General features: G+C 31.8%; 4 protein-coding genes across 4 annotated transcripts; 1 reads left to right on the top strand and 3 right to left on the bottom strand.

Moving 5' to 3' along the window:
- Positions 1-9182: 9182 nt before the first annotated feature.
- LOC141537265 (uncharacterized) lies at positions 9183-10620 on the top strand. Its single transcript, XM_074258146.1, has 2 exons — positions 9183-9263; positions 9402-10620. Exon 2 carries the CDS (start codon positions 9429-9431, stop codon positions 10485-10487), a length of 1059 nt encoding a protein of 352 aa, XP_074114247.1. The 5' UTR covers positions 9183-9263; positions 9402-9428; the 3' UTR covers positions 10488-10620.
- Positions 10621-13162: 2542 nt separating this feature from the next.
- LOC141537239 (uncharacterized) lies at positions 13163-16578 on the bottom strand. The gene is made up of 3 exons (XM_074258102.1): positions 15912-16578; positions 14131-15840; positions 13163-14042 (listed from the first exon to the last, which is right to left on the bottom strand). The coding sequence occupies exons 1-3, from the start codon at positions 16471-16473 to the stop codon at positions 13684-13686; spliced, it is 2631 nt and encodes an 876-aa protein (XP_074114203.1). The 5' UTR covers positions 16474-16578; the 3' UTR covers positions 13163-13683.
- LOC141537179 (uncharacterized) lies at positions 16548-18024 on the bottom strand. The gene is made up of 6 exons (XM_074258025.1): positions 17911-18024; positions 17665-17850; positions 17523-17600; positions 17268-17453; positions 16955-17128; positions 16548-16852 (listed from the first exon to the last, which is right to left on the bottom strand). The coding sequence occupies exons 1-6, from the start codon at positions 18022-18024 to the stop codon at positions 16664-16666; spliced, it is 927 nt and encodes a 308-aa protein (XP_074114126.1). The 3' UTR covers positions 16548-16663.
- Positions 18025-20205: 2181 nt separating this feature from the next.
- Positions 20206-22428, bottom strand: LOC141537279 (uncharacterized). The gene is made up of 2 exons (XM_074258170.1): positions 22077-22428; positions 20206-21941 (listed from the first exon to the last, which is right to left on the bottom strand). The coding sequence occupies exons 1-2, from the start codon at positions 22077-22079 to the stop codon at positions 21384-21386; spliced, it is 561 nt and encodes a 186-aa protein (XP_074114271.1). The 5' UTR covers positions 22080-22428; the 3' UTR covers positions 20206-21383.
- Between the last annotated feature and the right edge of the window lie 254 nt (positions 22429-22682).

Here is a 22682-nt window from a genome sequence, read left to right as displayed (position 1 = left end):
GATGGACGAGGATGTCCGGAAATTCGTCGCTGAATGCCCCATATGTCAAACCTCGAAAGTTTCGCAGCAACCAGCTGCTGGACTGATGTGCCGACGTACAGTACACACGCCGTAGACGGTGGACGCCGCCGATTGCATGGAGTTTCCAACCAGCAAGAACCAGTTCAAATACATGGTCGTCTTCCAGGATCTGTTCACGAAATGGATCGAATTATGCCCGATCCGGAAGGCTGACGGACCGACGATCATCCGAGAGTTTGATAAACTCATCGTACACCGATTCAGGTGCCCGGAGGTGTTACTGACCGACAATGGGACGGAATTCGTCAATAAACTGATGGCAGAGGTCGCCACCGCCTATGGAATCCACCATTCCCGGACACCGCCATACCATGCGCAGGCTAATCCCGTTGAACGCGTTAATAGGGTACTGAAAACCATGATTATCTAGTATGTCGATCTAGATCACCGAGTATGGGACGAACATGTCCATGAATTCCGACACGCCTATAACACCGCCGTACACAGTTCGTCGCATGTTTCACCAGCCATGCTGAACTATGGTTGGCAGCCCCGACCGCCGAATTATTATCGGAAATTGATAGAGCGAGACACTGAGATCCCTTGCCCCGATACCAACGCGTGGGTAACCCGTCTTACCCGCTTAACGCAACTTCACGACCTTGTAGCCGATAATTTAGGCCGTAGTTTTGAACGCCAGAACCACCGAGATACACGATTCGCCGTCGGAGACGTCGTTAGAGTGCGTAAACACATCTTATCTCGCGGCGCGGATCGGTTTTCGTCGAAATTAGCAAAGAAATACTCGCTAGAAACCTATACGGTCTAGAAAGTAGTTTCACCGGTCATATACGAACTGATAGATGAGAACAGTCGCCCTGCTGGACGACAGCACGTCAAAGCATTACGGTTAATAAAGCGTAGTTCATCCGACGACGAGATTGGGGACTAACCGAAGCTCGAACCCTGTATGAATGTTGGTAATAACTGTACTTGTATATTCGTCGCATGTTCTATGTTATTTGTGCCCCTTCTTACAGAATGTCAACCGCCGAGAACCAATTGTTCGAAAGCTTACGCCTTTGGGCCGCTATTCACGACCAGGACGACGTATGGGGCTTAAGGCCCAGTCCCGACGAGAGGGAGCCGTGTATCGCCGTGTTGGCGGGTCGCCGCAACCCGCTGTCACGGATGATGGCTCGCCTGCGTGCCCAGTGGGCACTCGAGCCAAAGGACGTCGGAACCGCCGAGGGGAAGGACCCCACGATCATCGCTCTGCCATGGCGATGTAACACGTGCCGCCGACCCATCACTAAGGGGGGACAATGCGTGGCCGAGGCGGAGAGTATTATCCTTGCGCACGGAGGGAGCATTACACGACGAGAGCCGGTGATGACCGTCGCACAGCGTCGGGCTCAAGCCTTAGCTTACGTCCAGGCAAACCCGCCGGAGACCTTGCTGCCCAAGGTATCGTTGGCGCAAGCGCTCCGAAATGCGAAGCTGCTAGCCAAGAGCCTCATCGACGACGAGTATCTGCCGCCACGACGCCAACCCGGCTGTTGGAATTGTGGGTTAGACCACAGAATGCAGCTGTGCCCGTACCCGAGGGGTACCTTCTGCCTTCATTGCGGCGAAATCGGCGTATATTACGAAGAGTGTCGTCGTTGCCAGCCCAACTGCCGATTCCAATAACGTCGTCGCAGTAGATTGGAGCACTTACACAAAAAAAAAAAAAAAGGAGGAATTAATCGTGTCTTTTATTTTTTTTGTATTTTCTGTTTATTTTTTTTTATTATTATTACTTATTGTATTGGTTTCGTCTCAACTCGCCGTTGGGCGAATGATCTCGTCGCCACCGGGGACTGACTGAATACGCCGTTGCGTAAGCTATCGCCGCTGCGAGGGTGTTGCACGTGCCGCAGAGCGGAGTCCTTGTTGTTTTGTTCTCTATTTTTATAATAAAAGGGTTGAATGAATGAGAGTTGTTTATGTTTCCCGACTCCCTTGTGTTTGTTGCAGGTACCCGCCTGACATAAGCCGCTTGGGCTCCTGGTCGACGGCTAGGGGGTATTGTGACGTGGGGCCTTGACAGACCCGCAGTCACGAGCACAGCTCTACTTAATTGATAATTTTTTTTGGTTACTTCATTTAAAATTCAGATTTATCTTTATTCGCCGCGACCCAGTCGCCATCTAGAGACTGCCAGGCGAGTACAGCGAATCCCGCAGCTCGAAAGCGCGGCGCCGATAATTATTTGAAATAACTATTATTCTGTTAGCATGAGTTAGAAGTAAACTAGAATTAAGTTAGTATTAAGTATTTGGTAAGTACCCCGATAAAAGCCACTTACTAACGACGAGTCAACCTGTGACATAACGCCGGATTCCACGTCGACCAGCAAACCCAGAGAACAGCCAAAAACCAATCTCTCATCAAACCGCTGCTCCACAATTTGAGAGACAATTTGAGAGCAATTCTGAGCCGGACACCGAAAAAGCCACTGTTGAACCGCTGATAGTTTTGTTGTTATGCTACGAAATAAAGTTAAAACGAATGTTAATTATTATTACGAAAATTCAGTCGCTTAGGTGGTGAATTTACTTATTTTGTTGAGTAATTGTTATTTTGAGTGTCGATCCAGTCGACGCTAGAGTTTCTCTCGTGAATTGCTGTAATTGCTGTAATTGTCAACTGCCAGGCAGTCAAGAATTAAAAAAAAAAAAACAAGAAAGGAGATTTGGTCATTCCGACAACGAAAAATTCCGTGACGCCATCGCCGAGAGCCTCTGCCGCCGTCAGCACCGCCGACAACTGCTATCAGGAATTTTAAACCACCCTGGAGAGTCGACTGAACGGGGTAAGTGCGGTCGCAATTTGTTAATATTCCTGGGTGACTTCACCGCGGTCCACGATTACGCAGAGAGTTATGATTTGCAATTAATTAATTATTTTTTTTATTGTTATCGAAAATCAGATAATTACGAATGTTGTAATTAAGTCAGAAAGTAAAATCGTACCGAAATTCAGCAATTGTGTTGTTGATTTTCGGCTTCGGGGTGACGTCAGCCAGATATTCGGTGCCAAAATATATTTAATCCGTTGTAAGGAATGTTGTGTACAGTGTCAATTTAATTGACCAAAGTTTGAGATTGCATGCCGAATAAAATTGGCGCGAACCCAGGTCCATCTACGAGCGTAACTAGGAACTGTACCTCGAGCTTTGTCCCGTAGATTGCCCGCCGGGTAACAACAGTTACCGACGGTTCACTTACCCGCCGCGGCGGATAATTGATCGATCGCTTGTATCATCGAACCAGTATACGACAAATCGATGCTATTGATAAATGCGAAATTGGTTGTTAGGAAAGAAATACAAAACAGTACATTTTTTTTGTTGTTGATTTTTTTTTTTTATTTAAAAATTTGTTATTACGAAAGAAAGGCTACGACAATTATATTTTTGTAATTTTTTTGAAAACTCAAATTTATTTGTTACGAAGAAAGTGGCGATAATTAATTATATTGATGAAGTCGAAATTTTTGTTGTTAGGAAAATAAACGCGAACTAGAACATTTTTTTTCCTTCTCTTTGTTAATTTTTTTTTGAATTGGTTAATACGAAGCGGCGACATTTAATTTGTTTTGTTGAGAAATTCGAAATTTGTTGTTACGATACGATAAGCGAAACGATTATTTTTTTTGTTTTTTTTTTTTTGTTAGTTTTTTTTTGTTGTTGGCGATAATAAAGCGAATGCAATTAATTTCCTTAATTTGAAATTTTGTTTGTTAAACGAACCAAGAATAACTCATTATATGTAATTTCGGTCATATTCAGATTCTTTTTTTTAATTGAATAGTCCCTGCGCATTACTTGTTTCTTTGAGTTGTCTCTATTTTTCTATTCTCTGGTGGTAAAATTATTCCGCCTCGATTTCTACACTCGCTCTACAAAATTTAGGATCTCTTCGACGTTGACCTGCCGCCCGACGACGATCAATTGCTGAATTCGAACCGCGGAACGTAACGTTCCTGGCGCCCAACAAGCTACGAACCAGGTAAGCCAACATTTAGGTGGAACTCCCCGGTGCTGTCGACGCCAGCACCGTGAAGAAAAACGCATCATAATATATATATATATATATATATATATATATATATATATATATATATATATATATATATATATATATATATATATGTTTATCGTATGGGGTTTTCGCGGACCTTTATCGTCACAACTTGTGACTATCGCGGACTTTTGTCGTCAATGCGGACAGTCCGCAGTAAGTCCGGATAATAATGTCGTTTTCGCAGACCGTCCGCATTGAGGTTCTTGCTTGTACGTGACTATTGCGGACTTTCGGAGAAAAGTGTATAAGATATACATCTTGTGGGCAGACCGTCCGCACTAAATATTTCATATATACGTGACTTTAGCGGACTATTTACAACGATTGTATATATAGTATGGGGTTTTTGAAGACTTTTTATATGATTTTTCATACTTTATAAGGGGCTTATGCGGACTGTCCGCAATGAATCTTCTAGTCATTAGGGGTTTTCGCGGACTTCGTTTTCGAGATTGACACAGTACAGGTTTTTATTTTCTGTTAATCGAATGATGTTAAATCTCAGATCCATACCGAATGCATCATCAAATTACGAGTGAATATTAATTGATGGATTATTATTAAATTTTCATTATTCATTAAATTCCAGGAAAATTTATAAAATATCTACTCTCAGTACAATAGTCGATATGTTCGATATAGCTATGTTTAAACAAAATGATGTTGCTTGGTCTACATGCAAGAAACAAATCATTCAAATGAATTTATGTGATTTCGAAGGATATATAATAATTTAATTTTTAGTAATTTTTTATCGTATCAAATCATTCGGTTGAATCTGCGTTGAATGCCGTCAACCGGGTGAAAATCGGTTTTTATTCAAAAAAGATTGTGATTTCAAAATTCAAAAAATTGTGTTCTATTAAATTGCTATTAGAGTTTCGAGCTCGAAGAGTTCGAAATGACACAAGAATCATATTTTTGAGCTTGAAAAACTCAAAAACGTAATTTGTAATTTTGAGCGTTTAAGTACAAAAAGAGCGGGAAGTTGCAGGGATGGCCTTTAAGGTCAACTGTCGTCCTAATTTTTTACATTCAGTGAATGATACTTCGAGGTCCGTCCTTAAAGTATTTTCTTCTTCATAGTACTGCTAACGTTATGACTTATACTGTCCATTGAATATTACTTATACTGTCCAGGGAATATCTTGACTCCATTATTAGTAAATACCGTAAAAGTGTAATTCTTTAATGTATTCAATTTTGACATCTAACTCAATTAACTGAATTTTTAATTTCCCGCTAAGAAAATCGAAGATTTTCGAAAAATCGGGGAGTTATTGTTTTCACCCCGTTTTACAAAAATCGAGTTTTCAACAGATCTCGACGTTTTGAAGCTCTAAGAAGCTTCTTTAACTATTTTTACGATGATGTCCGTACGTCTGTGTGTGTGTGTGTGTGTAAGTATGTAAACCTCTTATACCCTTTAAACGACTACACCGATTTTATCGCGATTTGCGCCATTCAAAAGAGTTTACATTACTTAGATTTTGAATACAATTTCGACCGATTTGATGAATTCAATTTTGAGAAATTTGAAAAAAACTACAAATAGTATATTACACACCGAGGGAAGTAAAGTAAGAAATGTCACAAATCACATGAAATTGTTGGCCGAGGCGAAGCCGAGGTCAACAAACATGTGATCTGAGGCTTTCTTATTTACTTCCCGAGGAGTGTATGCTATTTTTTCGCTCGACGAAGGCAGAAAGTGGCAATTTCGTTTAGCGCAGCGGGCCTAAATTTGACGCTTTCTGCCCGTCGAACAAAAAAAAAATTTTTAACGTTCCGCTGAGAAAATTAAAAATTTTCGAACATCGTGAAGTTATTTTTTTACCCATTTTCCGAAAATCAAGTTTTCATAAGACCTCGAAGTTTTGAGGTCCTAGGAAGCTTCCCTGAATATTCTTACGATGGTGTCTGCATGTCTGTATGTATGTGTGTGTGTGTGTGTGTGTGTTTGTGTTTGTGTGTGTGTGTGTGTGTGTGTGTGTGTGTGTGTGTGTTTATTTGTATGTAAACCTCTCATAAATATTGAACGGCCTGAGCGATTCAATCGCGGATGGAGCCAATCGAATGGGTTCAACTAAACTTAGATTTTGAATATAAGTTGACCGATAGATTTTGAGAAATCTTAAAAAAATTGCGACAAAAAATTTTTTCAAATGTGGTTTTTTTTGAGTAACTTTTAAATGGCTTGACTGATCACTTTCAAAAACTGATCAGCTCTTAGCATAAACAAAATAATGTTGATTGCTACCAAGCCGGTCAAAATCAGTCGATTTGTTCGTGAGGTATCGTTTACGCGAGAAATCGAAAAAAAGTGTTTTTTTGCGAATTATACCAAAATTTTGGTCTGATCAATTTCTGTTTAAAAATATATCATAGAATTTGAAAAAATACGTCGAATGCCGCCAGCCGCGTAAAAATCGGTTTATTTATTCAAAAGTTATTGCAGTTTGAAAATTCAAAAATCAGTGTTTTATAAAACCTCCAACAGACTTTTGAGCTCGGAGAGCTCAAAACTACACCAAAATTATATTTTTGAGCTCCGCGAGCTCAAAAACGTAATAAGTGTGGTTTCGAGCACTTAATTACGAAATTAGCAGGAAGTTGTACTGATGGCCTTTAGGGTCAGTCGTTTTCCTAATTTTTAACTTCCCGCTAAGAAAATCGAAGATTTTCGAAAAATCGGGAAGTTATTGTTTTTACCCCGTTTTGCAAAAATCGAGTTTTCAACAGATCTCGACGGTTTGAGGCCTTAGAAATCTTTCCTGACCCTTCCCGCGATGGTGTCCGTATGTCTCTCTCTCTCTCTCTGTGTGTGTGTGTGTGTGTGTGTGTGTGTGTGTGTGTGTGTGTGTGTGTGTAAACCTTTTATAACTTTGAACGGCTTGACCGATTTGATCGCGGTTGGCGTCATTCGAAAGGGCTTCAACAAACTTAGATTTCCTGTGAGTTGGAACCGATTCGGAACAGTAGATTTTGAGAAATCTCAAAAAAACTAAGAAAAAAAATTTTTCAAAATGTGGTTTTTTTGAAATAACTTTTAAACGGCTAGATTGATCGATACCAAAAACTAATCAGCTCTTAACCTTGAAAAACTACGTCGATCAAGCTCAAGTGCGTCAAAATCGGTCGATTCGTTCATGAGATATCGTTGACGAAAAAAATCGATAAAAGTGTTTTTTTGTAATAACTTCGAATTTATCGATCAAATCAATTTTTATCGTTCTTAATTTTTTATGGGGCTTAAAAAACTACATCGATCGCCGCCAACCGCTTGAAAATCAGTTGATTCATTCAAAAGTTATAGTAGTTTGAAAATTTTAAAAATCGTCTTTCATCAAACTTTCATTAGACTTTTGAGCTCGAAGAGCCCAAAAGCATAGAACAGCTATCTCTTTGTGCTCGGTGAGCTTAATCTACTGGAAAACCGATTTTTTTGAGCTCGAAGAGCTCAAAAACAGCAGAATCATTACATTTTTGAGCTCGGAGAGCTCAAAAACATCATATATAAACGCTTGGTGTTAGAAATTAGCGGGAAGTTGCAGGGATGGCCTTTAGGTCAACCGTTTTCCAGTTTTTTCTTCATTTAGTCTATAATACTTTGAGGTCCGTCCTCAAAGTATCTCTTTTTTCATAGTACTGCCAACAACATAATTCAGACTGTCTATTAAATATCGTGACTCGATTATTAGTAGATGTCGTAAAAGTGGAATTTTCTAATGTATCTCATTTTGATATCTCACTTAATATACTGAATTTTTTTTTATTGAGTAAATGATACTTTGAGGTCCGTTCTCAAAGTATCTTCTTATTCATAATACTACCAACAATAAAATTTATACTGTCTATTAAATATCTTGACTTGATTATTAATGAATGACGGAAAATCGTAATTCTTTAATGTATTTAATTTTGACATCTCACTTAATTAACTGAATTTTTTTTCCATTTAGTTAATGATACTTTGAGGTCCGTCCTCAAAGTATCTTTTTTTTCATAGTACTGCCAACAACATAATTCATACTGTCTATTACAAAATATCTTGACTCGATTATTAGCAGATGGTGTAAAAGTGGAATTTTCTAATGTATCTCATTTTGACATCTCACTTAATTTACTGAATTTTTTTTCATTGATTAAATGATACTTTGAGGTCCGTCATCAAAGTATCTTTTTTTTCGTAGTACTGCCAACAACATAATTCATACTGTCTATTAATTATCTTGACTCGATTATTAGTAGATGACGTAAAAATTGAATTTTTTAATGTATCTCATTTTGATATCTCACTTAATTTACTGAATTTTTTTCCATTTAGTTAATGATACTTTGAGGTCCGTCCTCAAAGTATCTTTTTTTTCCATAGTACTGCCAACAACACAATTCATACTGTCAATTAAAAAATATCTTGACTCGATTATTACTAGATGGCGTAAAAGTGGAATTCTCTAATGTATCTCATATTGACATCTCACTTAATTTACTGAATTTTTTTTCATTGAGCCAATGATACTTTGAGGTCCGTTCTCGAAGTATCTTTTTATTCATAATATTACCAACAACAAAATTTATACTGTCTATTAAATATCTTGACTTGATTATTATTAAATAGCATAGTAGAATAATACTGTAATTGATTCAATTTTAACATCTTTCCCAGTTAATTGTATACTTTTTTATGTTTAGTAAATGATACTTTGATGCTCAACATTTAAGTATCTTATTGCTTATATAACTGCGGTATATATGATTTCAATTTTCTATCAAATATTATACTTCGATTGGTACTAGATGTCGCTGTAGTATCATTCTATTACTTATTCAATCTCGACATTTTTCTATAGCTCATTTGACTTTATTTACTTTCATATTTATCGTTTATACAATTTTTTGCTCATACAGAGTTCTTCATAAAGATTTCATATATTTTTTAATTTAATTAAAGATCAATGAATGTATTTCTTATAATATGCTCTTTGAAATATCATGAAATAAATCTTTTTTGGTATTCTTACTGTAGTTCTCGATTAACCTATGATTTTTAAGGATTAATTTTTTTTTCGGTAACACTTTTCGAGGAATAAATTAAAAAATAAGAAGGTGGTAAGTTATGATTAATGACAAAATAAATGCAATTACTCCCTTATTTTTATGCTAATTATACCTAAACAATCTGACATATTAGTAATGATCCTTAAATTATAATTTTCATTAATAACTAATTTTTATTTCATGTATAAGATTAATATTCTCAATTTACAAGAAAAGATGGAACGAATCGACGGGGATAATCATGAGTTCAAAACATCAACCTCTGACAGCTGCTCTTCCAAGAAAGAAAATTTTAATTGTTCTACACCATTAAGCCTTAAAAACTTTTCTCCAGTAGAAATTCGTCTTTCTGAAATTCACTGCTCGAACGATATTATTTTAGACACTTCTGATTCATCTGGAAGCTCTGTCCCAAGTCTTCCATCCGGACTATTAGAACTAGTTGGCAATGAATGGTTTAATGATTGCGTAATTTATGATAATTTTTCAGTAGAAATTCCGAGTTCAACTGATTTGAGCGACGATAATTGTGGAAATAGAAATGAACTACATCAAGATTTATCCAAAGTGGGTATCGAAAAACATGCAAGGTTGAAATGTAGCAGTGATATCACTTCTAATGAAATATCACAGCGTCAAAATCCATCAACGATTGATATTTTATTTAAATCTTGTCACCATGTTAATGAACTTAGAGAAAAATCTTTAACTACTCACGATAAAGTTGATATAAGAATGGACTACAATTATTCATCTGTGAATAAGACTGAACTACTACCTCTTAATAATAGTATGCTTGATGTTAAAAATTTATCAATATTCCAATCAAGACCTGGATTAAAAAAACATCTCACTGAGAAGAAAGGCATAATTTCAAAGCAATACTTTTGTCCATTTTGCAAAAGTATGGTAACTAAATTTGCTCGACACTTACAGAAAGACCATCTAGACATTCAGACAGTTAAAAAATTTATGAAGTTACCATTGAAAAGTAAGAAACGCGCTGCTATTATTAAAGAAATTCGCGATAAGGGAACACTTATGCATAACACAAATAAAGAATTTAATACTGGATCATTGTTAACAGCCCGTCGATCTCAACCTGGTTACAATCGATCTGCAAATGACTTTACATCATGTGAATATTGCAAAGGATTTTATTCGAAGCAATCTCTCCGAATCCACCTTTGGAGATGCGAGAAAAATCATTCCAATAAAATACGTATAAATTTAAATAGGCCAAAGCGTAAAATACCTTATAAACAAGATCAATAATTATAACAATTTGTATGATATCTAACATTGATCCCTGATCATACAATTTTAATATTTTAATTTTTGTGTCAGTTCCTTTCAGTTAAATTTTCAAAATTTATCGTTCCGAAATAAAGCAATCTTCTTTTACCAATAATTTTAATTATTAAAATACACTCTCAGTAAGAACAAAAAATTATTATTCCATTAAAAACTAATTTCACACTATTTATAACCATGGATTAATTAAGTTAAAAATTATTAAATTCAATTCAACTTCGAGAATTTTCTGAAATTTTTTAAAAGATTTTCCGATTTAATGGCAACTAAAATTTTAAAGTTGCGATGTAAATGTTTTAAAAATTCTGCTATCAAGATTTATCAAAATTGAAAATCAAATAGAGAAATATACAAGAAAATTGATTAATTTAAGTAGTTTCGAAGACATTGCTTGCAGTTTATTCAAATACTTATTATGTTTAAATTCAAAGAATCTGAAAATGTTGACTTGAGTATTCTGCCAAATTCAATAATTACGTTTTATATCATCACAATTTGATTAATCTATTTTGTTTTTTGTTTGAGCTTGTAAATAATAACATACAAAATGTTGTTAAATAATTTTTTTTTAAGACTATCATATGGATGGAATTAAGCAATAACGTCTTAACCAACATTTAAAAAAAAATCGTGTTATTATGATGAACTAAGTAATCTTATGATACTAAGTACGTTCATCATAATAACTCGATTTTTTTTTAAATGTTGGTTAAGACGTTATTGCTTAATTCCATCCATATTTCAATCGACGAAAAAAAAAATTTGTCAATTCATCAATTCGTTGTGCAAATTAATTCAAACAAATTCTCCATCATCAACAAGAGAAAATTATAAATTCATCAATCGCAAGAATTTGACATCAAGAAATCGCTTTTTTAGATTCATGTAAATAATAGAAATTTCTGTACTCATTTATTTTTTATTTGCGATCCTATGCCTAAGTTTCGACTGCTATAATAAAATATCACAGTATTTAGAAAATTTCTGCATGTAATAAAATACTTTAAGCACAGACCTTGGAATTTCATTAACTCAATACTTAAACCTTAATAGTTACAAAATTTTAAACGCTGGAAGAACGATAATTTACAGTTAAATAAATATAGTAGAAGATTCAATTTTCTTGACTAAATCATAAATAATATGGAGCTTTCAGATATAAGTATGAGTATAGTCATTTCAATATAATTTTTATAAATCTATTGGTCTTAAGATTCTACTTCTTTGACCTTTTTTCAGAGATATCGTGAGAATTAACTGTACCAGAAACAATAAGAGTTGTCAACACACAGATAAAAATAAATCGACATAATTATTATCACTCTTTTTTAATGGTCATTCGTTTTAGAATATTTTTAACTAAAATCAATTTCTAGTAATAGTTACCATCAAGATTACAGTTTTAGCTATTATCTATATAATTATAAGTTTATTAAATATATAACTTACTAACTATTACTATCTCCATAGTAACTATGATGACAATAATATTCCAAATCTAGTATCTAATAAAAAAAAATACCAATTATAAAGATTAATTTTTTTTTTTTTTTCGTGTATAATAACTCATTTTGATCAACTTAAAATTTTTCAAGGATAACGATGTTTACAAATAAATTTTGCTATCGAATATCATTTTTTAATATATATTCAAAATTAACAGTACTTGAAATCTTATTCATATGCATCCTTGTAGTCCTAAATAATAATAATAATAATAATAGAGAAAATAATTCATCGATAATTGTTAAAAATTTTGGAAACAGTCTACAAAATTTTGAAAATATTTAAACACACTTCCCTGAATTCTCTGAACAATCGAAATCAACTTATCAAAAATAAAAGTAATTTGCAGTATAAACATTGATGTTTGAAGTTTCTTAGAAAAATTCGTAGATAGATTTTGTTTATTTTATTTTTGTGAATATTATTAGTAATTTATTGCATCTAGTTTTTTATTTAGTGGTCTTATGTCTAAGAAAATATCTACAGATTATAATTGAATTTTGATTTAATAACCAGGATTAATAATTCAATGCAATCAAAAATTAATAATAACGGAAGTTTAAATCTATCAGTACAACAATAAAAAAATAAATTTGCTATTCACGGACTGGAGTCAAAGTCTATACCTAAAGTAAATAACCATACTATGCTTGAATATTAGTGAATATTAGTGTAACTCATAACTGATCAATATCAGTAGATAATTAATGCATTTTGCATTCGAAAGTAGCACTCAAAAACCTAATGAGTAACAATTACGCACGTACATATTGATTAAAAAACATGGAAAATAAATATTTCGTCAAATATACATTATAGCATGGAAAGTGTAGATTAAAAATGTCACAATGATAAGAATAATTTTCAGAATGTAAACTTTATAGAATTAGAACATCATACATTTATTCATTGTGAAATATCAATGAAAAATACTATTGAATTTCAGATTCTCAATTCGTAAGAACATTTTTTTTATTAATTATATGTTGGGTTATAAGACCGCTTTTTTCTAGTGATGTATTTTTTATAAAATAAAATCTTAGGCATATAAAATAAAAATATTTATTCATAACATGAACTTTTATAAATTTACCATAATACGTTATAGAACATGAGAAAAGTAAGAAAAGATCATTTCTTCCGTTTGACATTAATTGTATCTTTTAATTCTTTATTAAAGAACGTAAATCCTTCCATGTGTCTAGATAGATAATGATAAATAAAAATATAAGTAAATTTAAATTAATAATTAAATCATAAAACTGTTACTTTTTTGTATTAATTTTCAAACAATTTTTTTTTGTTTTCATTATTCAAATAGATATTGTTGAATGTTTAAATATAACGTTTACCGTTCTATTTATAAACTTTTTTCCAATTTTATCCGAACTTGTATTGAATCCCGAGTATATTTATTATTTATAACCAGAGCATATTTATTTTAAATAAACAGTTGAAAGTTTCTGAATATATGAACTTATATAATAAAGAAAAAGTAATGAACGTATAATAATTTGTCAATAAAATTAACGTAATGAAAATTCAAAAATTTTAAATGAAATGAGCTATCTAAGTCTAGATTTGGATGCAAGGAGTAATAATTATACTTTTCACTCTAATGAGTAATAATCAATACTCAAATCAATGGAGACTAATAATCATTACTCATATCTGCATCACTATCGTCGTTATACTCATCTACAATTTTTCTTAAATTAAGATTCATTGGTTTGTTGCCAATGATTTTGAGTTTTTTAGCACCAGGCTTCGTAACTCTCGTTTTTTTTACCCTTGGTTCACCTTTTGCGCTCACTTCTGATTGAAATTGATTACAAATCCAGGTTTTAATAGCGTCTCGTTTACGGTTATTGAAACAAGGGTATCGTGACTTTACTTCATCAATCATACTAAATGGAGGCAACGTTTTTTGATCAATAAAGGACTTGAATTCTGAATGTATTGCATCTTTTTCAAGTTGAGACCACAGACGATATGTTGAGTGGTTTGTGGCTGAAAATAAAAAAAGTTAAATAACGTTCAAATATGTCTTAATTAACTAAATAAACTATTTATTAATAATAGAATTGATAAGTTCTACCGATTTCAGTAATATTTTCATTTTGATGAAGATTTTCGGCTGGTTTCAAAAAACAATTTGAATCGTCTGTGGACGTAGATGGCATTGGCTCAAATGACTGAGAGTGATTGATATTGGAAGATACAGATGTATGAAGATCCTCTTTTGAAATTTCAATAAAATCACTTTTATCATCATTATTGTCATCATCAAAATCATCATCTCCAAGGTCACCTTGAGCAGCTTCCAAAACTTTAGTTACTTGAACTATTGTTTTTGATTTTAATTTTTGTTGATAAATATTCTTGTGAATATGTTCGGAATGTCCTAGGTGGCCAATGACATCACCAAGCGCCGATGCTTTTAAGTCTAGCTCTACACACTTTGTCGCTACATGCTTACGTAGAGTTGTTCCTCTCAACAAATGAGGTTCTTTAGCACCACACTCTTCAGAAATGGTCCTCATTTCTTTGCATAGGTTTAAAACTCTTATTCTGTCAGTAACAGGATTTGGTAACCCAAACAAAAATGGATTATGGGTAGGAATGTGAGCTTGAGAACGATAGTCATATAAAAGTTTTAATTCTTGAATTAAATCTAAATCTGCTATAACTGCGACAGTGCGGTTAACTTTTCCCCGAATTTTGAAGCGATAAAATCTTTGGGCAATTTTTTTCCCAGCATCATCCAGTGAATTGAATTCTTCTTTATCCTTTACTTTGTCAATCTTTTCTATTTGATCTAGATCACTCACTAATATGTTTTGAATGTCGCCAACACGTCTTCGATTAAAAACTAAAAGATAAACCGCAACCATTCTTAAGCCTCTCAACCATGTTTCAAATTTGAATTCCTTTTTCAAAATATCGAAGATCTTAATTCTTTCCATTTTTAAATAAGTTAGCATTTTTTGAATATCATCAGTCATCGGGAGAACAACGACTTTTTGACGTTTGATTTGAGCTTGTGACTCCATCCCCACTTTGTTGACCGAGTCAGGCATTTCGGTTAGATAAATTTTTAAAAAGTTTATAACTTGTTTTTGTTTATCTTCATCTTCTCTTTTAACATATTCAGACTCAAGAATTATTCCAATTTGTTTTAGGTATGTGACTAAATTCAGCGCGACAGCAGGAGCCTCACAGGTGTTCTGCATTCGATCGATTCTTGCTACTATATCAATAGATTCAATGACCGTATTAATATATTTAGGAGTATAAAGTGTTGAGAGATCTTCGATATTAGAGTTTATTTGCTTTGCAGCTGATAAAAAACGACCTACGAGTCTTAGCTTTGCACGGATGTGGTTTTGTTGAAAGTGGGGACCATGTTTGATACACAACTTGTTTCCCCATAAAATGATTAACCAGTCATATCTAATCAATCTCACAATATGATCTTCTCTTAGTACTGGAAAAATAACTAGTCGTAACTTGTCACACGCAGTCGAATGCAATCGCCCCTCAACAATTCTTCCAAGTACTTTGTACGTACGAGAACCTTTAATTAAGTTATTTTCTCGACAACATTTCGAAATATGTTTTCGAGAGTTCGTTTTTGTTACAGTTAAAAAACAGTTAGGGCAGGTAGTATAATCTGTTGCTGGTCTTTTATTCTTGGGTCTTCGAGGAACAAGCAACTCTTTGTCCTTGTTGTAGTTGGCGTTTGTATTGTAAATTTGATTACCGTTATTGCGAAATATGCTTATCACTTTTTTCCTTTCTCGCGTAGCTGTAGACATAAAATAATGAATGAAATAAATGTATTACTATTAAATATATTTTAAATAGAGAAAATATTACCTGGAGCAAGATTTTTGAGTTTTTTTACCTCCTCGTGGTTTTTGTGCACAGTCTCAAGATGTCTAGGTAGTTTAACGACTAGCTTGTAACAAATCATACAGTGGTATTTTTTTTTCCATCTTGGAGTTTCAGTATTAGTTTGTACTATCAAGTCAGTATTATCAATGGATCCTACTCGAGAAAATGGAATTTTACGCAATCCTGATTCCGAGTTAATATAATTTGGAGCTGTTATTGTTGAATCACTTAATGATCTGTCAGAATTGATGATCTTATTTTGTTTTCCAGATTTAGTACCGAACACATCTCTTGTTAACTCATTAGAATAATTTTCATCTTCAGTAATATCAGGAACTAAGCTATCAGTACTACAAGGAATGGTGCCGGAAGATGATTCTTCTAAAACCGTTGATGAAAACCTTACCTCATTAGGATTAAAATCTGGGTCATTAGAGTTGTCGGATATAGTAGTATTTTTTGAAACTGTACTCAAAGTATTAAGTAGATTTATTTTTGACTTTTTTGATGGCGGGCTTGAAGGAGTATCGTTCAAATCTACCATTTTTCTCTTTGAAGTGGCTTGAATTGGAGATAAACTGAAATCATCATCTTCTTGAGATTCATCTCTAATAAAATCGATTGCTTGACCCTCTAATTCGAAAGCAAGAATATTTTCAAGTTGGTCAGAAATCTAAAAAAATTATTTCTATGATTAGTTATCTGAATTCATAATATTGATTTAATTATATGTATCACGCCTCATAAGATGCTTGGTATCCAGATAAATCATCGTCATCATTGCTTAAGTCTTCCATATCACGATATCCAATAATTGCAAGTTCTATAAGTTTATCTTCTTGACATAGATCAAATTGTAATGATGATGACTTCGTTTGATCAATAAGATTACACTCTGCTTCAAAAACAATATCAAAGTTAATCTGAAATTAAAAAAAAAATTGACAGAAATTTAAATCATTTTATTATAAATTGTCGACAAATAATGCTTAGGTATATTTATAAGTATTGAAAAAATTCTATACTTCGCTCGATTTTTCTTCTACAAACTTTTCCGATTTACAGTCATTTGAAACTACATTTGTTATTTTAGCATTTTTTTCTTCTCCAACAAATGATTGAATTAGGCTTTTCGCTGCTTCAGTTGTATTCAACAATAATTTCACATTATCAGTATCAAATTGTTGCACGTGATGCTTCTATAGATAAAAACAATTATTATTTTTAATTATTAATTTAAAAAATTAATGTTCAATTTTTTTTTTATAATTTTACACATTTCAAAAATTTTCCACTGAAAATAAATATTTAATTTAAAAAATAAAAAAGTATTCATACTTCGATGCATGGTTTTTTATGAATATCTTCAAGTGTATTGTAACTTTCTTTTGTCTCATCGTCAAAATACTTATGGTCTTTTTTAGTTATTGTTATAACATCTGATTGCATTGAAAAATTCGGAGTAGGTGTTATTTTTGCTGAATTTAGATGTTGAGGAAAAGTTTCTAGGTCTGTTTTATCATTCTAATAAAAAAAAAATAATCCAATGAAATATCTAAAATTTTGATAAAAGTTAAAATAGAAAATAAGTACTTCAGTAAGTCCCTCGAGATTTTGTTGAACCACACCATGAATTGTTTTGATATCTTCTAAGACCATATCATTTAAATCCTGTATAGAAAAAAAATAGTTAATATCGAACAAATTAATAAAAATTTAGAAAAAAATCACATACCTCATTTGAATGAGATTTTATTAAGTTATTATCAACGTTATCATTAATACTGTTGGCGTCATTAATTATTGTTGTATTGCTTTCATTTATGTTCTCAATTGAATTTAATTCAATGTCCTGAGATACAACAGTCTCTGCTGTATGAACTGAAATGGCAGAGCAGCTTTTCTTACCTAGAATATTTTTCTACAACAAAAAAAATATGCATAAATTAATTTTAGTAAAAACAAAACGAATTATACTTACAATCAATTGAAAGATTAAATCACCTACTGGTTTTTTGAATAAGTTATGATTCTGGTGAAGACATTTCTCTATTTGAGAATTACCAGAGTCAATAGTTTTTGCATCAAAATTCATTGCACCATGATCAGTGGATTTAAAAAAAGATAATTTTTCCAATAATACACGTGGTAGATTGTGATTCATCATGTCACAAATTTCTGATAAATAATTTAAATCTAAAAATGAAGATTTCAGTTGTTTATAGACATACCGATAACAATGCGTAATATTGTAGACATGAAAATGGCTTCCGTCAATCGCGTCTGCTTTTAAAAAATTGTAACAAAGCCAGTTAATATTTAATTTACTTACTGTTTAAAAACGCTACACGAACACTTTTCTCCAGCATAAGATTTTTTTTTGACTTTTTAATAAAATAAGTCTTTGTTTTTTTATTATAAAGCAATGAGTGATTCATATTTGTAACTCGCTTCGATTCTTCAATTAATTTATAAAGTAACGACGTCTTGAGTCACAATAGAGGAGAAAGGGGTATTCATAAAACTTTAACCGATCCGAGATAACTCGCGCTTGCTAGATTAATATTAGTCAATTAGAGCAAAGCATAGGTAATGTTACAATCAACGAGTTACCTTATCGACTTTCAATACTCTTTAGATAACAAGTGTCGAAACTCCTTTACATATACCAAATTCGTACTAATATCAATTTATTTGTGAACTTAATTTAACTGAAAGATATTTCACGTGAAATTACTAAAACTTGAAAAATGTTGGAAGGATTACTTACCTTTTTTCAGTAATTTATAGAAATAATATCATTAAGTTAACTTATTAAAAATTAAAAAAAAAATAAAACAGTTATGTAATGAGTTGATTTTTATTTACATTTAATTAAATCTGCAAATAATTGGTTCTGTCAACTGCATTGCTGAATAGATGCATGTTCAATTTTAATTGGAAATTTAATTTTCTCCTTGAAAATGATAAAATCATTATTAAGATTACGGATCGACCAAAATAGATTAATTTTTTAGTCGATTATTTCGTGATTTATTCATGTGTCAAATAAGAATGAAACATTTTAAAGTGACTGCTAATTTTAATGTCATAATTAGGAATCGTTTTTATGACTTAAAAGTCATATTCCGTTAATATAAACTTAAAATTTACCTAATTTATGAAAACATTAGACTGGAAATATCAAACTAAACTATATATAGGTGATTCTCTGTATGGATCTTTTTTACTATCCCAGGTATTTTTTTATTAGAAAAATTGTTATGTTGTTATTAAAAAAAATTATTACAAAAGCAAAAAAAACATTTCTATGTGGACCGTTAAAAACTGAAATGAAATAAATTTTGGTTTTTTTGCTATAAATTCGTAAACCACCGAAATAACAGTCCCCTAGGCTGTCCCATTTCCAAAATTAAAACTTTAAGATTGAATTTTAAGTTATTCGTCTATAATACATAATTTGGTCAATATTATTTATAAACTTAATTAGTTAACTAACAATCTTCTCCAATAAAAAGTACCGAAAATTAATTTATTTCATGAAGTTCATTAAACCAAAGTTTGTTCCAAGCATTTTAAGAACAGTTCCCTGCCAGAAGTTTAAACCAAAAAAAAAAAAATCCAGCGTGTTATTTTACCTTTTGTAAGGCTTATAAGGATTTAACTAGTCTTGAGTTAACTTGAGAAAATTTTTCTCTTGATTATTTGATACCCATTTTATATTATTTTAGCTTGCAATTATACATATTGAATGAAAAAAAAAATGATTCTATATTATTTGATCTTCCCATTTAACATGTTTATCAATAAATATATTAACTAAAATTTACTTCTATCAAGAACTAAATTTTTTGGAGCAAGAGGCTGAATTTTCTCAAAACAACAAGATTTTCTTCACTTAAACAAATTTTCTTGGATAAAGATACGTATTTCTTGAAGCAAAAGAATTAATTTTGTTGGAATAAGTGAAATATCTTATGTCCAAAAAAAATTTTTTTTTCGCTCAAGAGAATAATTTTAGGAAGAAAAATATTTTCTTGGCTCAAGTGAACCTTTTTTTCTGTGTACTCTGATATACATATATTATAATAAGAATTGGATGAAAAATGAGTCATTAAACCGTTGATAAAATTTTTAATCAATCTATGATGAATGTTATTGATCATATTAACTTCTTAATAATACACATAACTTACAAGAATAAGTTTTTTTTTTCAACTAATAATTGTAGAGAAATTCTAGAATTTATTCATCGGCAATCTTTATAATTTAAAAAGAACAGAGCGCTTACTACTCAAAGTTGTCTTTACATTTTTCACATACTGAATGCATATGGTTTTTACACATAGGTAACTCACACATGGAGCAAAATGTACGGACTTTAATGTCTTTTTTTCTAGGACAAACAGTACATCGCATTGGTTTATTCGCAATTTTATCGAACGTTTTTGAACCAACAACTTGAGTTCCTAAGTACACACCAGCATTTTCTCGTAAATTTTTGGGCAAAGATTTATCAAGTGTTCGCTTTTGTATAGAATCATTTACAAGTGATAACCCTAATTGCTTTAAAAAGTCTCGTCTTGAAATTACACTGTTGCTTGCACTGTAAGCTACGTAACTATTTATGCATGCAATATTGATAAGATTAAACCAAAGGCTTATTGAATATCGCTTTGTTCATCTTGCAACAGAGTAAGTAGAAATTGTTTGCTGTAACTTGCTGACTTTCTTGTTTGCCTTGTCGAAAGAATCAATAATTAAGGATGAATTTCCAATTTTCTGACTATCATGCATATTATCACGTATGTTACTTAGTAACACTGTGTGCTCTAAATTTTTAGAGTAATAAGACACTAATATTAAATGGTGTTGATAACAAAAAATGCATGAATTAGGTTGTTTGTCTGAATATTTTATGAATTCATTCGGAATTTGTTGATCAGTATTAGTAACAACAAAAATAGTATTACCATGGCATTTCATTAAATTTTTAATTTCTGGAATACTTAAACAAGGAGCTAAAACAGTTACTTTCACTTGATCTGGAACCTCTTTGAGAAAGTTGTGAACGATTTTTTCGATGTTATTTAAATTCTCGTAATCATCACATCGTTGTTTATTTACATGAATTGTCAAGTTAGATATATATGCATTATTATTATCAATGAGAGCAAAAATTCTAATACCACGACTTGCAAGTTTTTCATGTGAGCGTAGATTTTTAGAAACTTTACTTTCGTATTCAACAAAATAATCACAAATAGTAACATTTTCACTTAAATAATAGTTTTTCTTGCAATTGCTTGCAAATATTTCAAATATTTCTCTGATAATTGTAAGATTATCAGATTTTATTCTAGATTCTCTTGTATTAACATCATCAAATTGAATATTATGTAGCAAAAACTTGAAGCGGTTGATGTTCATTGACAGTCTAAAAACTTCAACTCCTCATCCATGCTGCTCCCATAACTCATGATAGTTTTCATTTTTTGTCTTGAAAATCCCTATTAATATCAACAAGCCAAGAAAACATTTAACTTCAATTATATTTGTATCATTACAGTCTCTCTCGCGAGTAAACCGAGATTTTCCTTGAGAGATAAAAATATTTGTGTAATGAACAATGAGATTAAAGATTTCATTATTAACAAATAACAGGAAATATTCAATAACAGTCTTGCAGTTTAATAAATTTTTATGATGCTCAGCAACTTGAACTTGGTCATATTCATCAATTTCGGAGTATTGATGTTCAAAAGGTACTTTACACCACTTAATAACTCTATCTCTACCTAAATAGTAACCATTATTTTCAGTAACATCATCGTCGGAGATAAAAAAGTTGTTTGATTGATCAGAATCAACAGACTCTGAAGTTTTTCGTGAGTAATGAAATTCAGTGAGTAGTTCACTGTCACTTTCACTACTTTCATCCCACTCATTTTCTGAGGGAATCTGATGGATCAAAGATTCACGCAATCCTTCAACATTAAACATTTTAGCAGCCTAAAAAAATAACAATATTTATTAATAACAAATATACAGATGTCAAAAATAAATATTACAAGTAAATGCAATGTTTAAATTAAAAAAAAAAAAAAAATAAGTAAATATCCAGCTAAAATGATATAAAAAAATTACCATTTTTCTAAAACTCTTGAAACAAAATATGTATAATGAATGTTTGAAATTTCTTTATTTAATTAATCAGAACTGTTGAATTACCCAAATTGAAATACGACAACAAGCAACTAACATTAACTCTCTTCGTAATTATCAAGCTTTATTTATAATCGTTGTCAGATTGTTTTTGCTTTTTTTATTATAGTCGTGTACTAAAATTTATTGAATTTGTAAAAACATATAATTTTATGAAAATATTATAACGCTCCATCATCACATAAAAAATTACGATAACAAATTTCACTTTAAAGGTTAGTAGTATATCAAGGATAATTAAAACAGGTGGAAAATGTTCTTTCTTATCGACAAATTAAACAGGAGAATATAGTTTGATTATAAGATTGTAGATGTCACTGAAGTGAATTTCTGACATGCCCATTATTTAAAATGACCATTTTTCTGTTGAACAATATTCTGAGTTTATTTAAAAAGGAAATTAACTGCATTAATTAAAAATAATTTAAGAAAAAAAAGCTTCATATAAAGACAAAAAACTAAGATTGAAAAAAAACTTCTATAAACTAGAAATAGAAAGTTAGCTTTAACTTCCTATTTAAATACATT

The sequence above is a fragment of the Cotesia typhae genome, unplaced genomic scaffold (assembly GCF_013202065.1).
Source record: "Cotesia typhae breed Kobodo isofemale line unplaced genomic scaffold, CoteBio_Ctyphae scaffold_70, whole genome shotgun sequence".
NCBI lineage: Eukaryota > Metazoa > Arthropoda > Insecta > Hymenoptera > Braconidae > Cotesia > Cotesia typhae.
The sequence above is the reverse complement of the archived record's forward strand: the minus strand, read 5'-3'. Positions and strand labels throughout refer to the sequence as shown.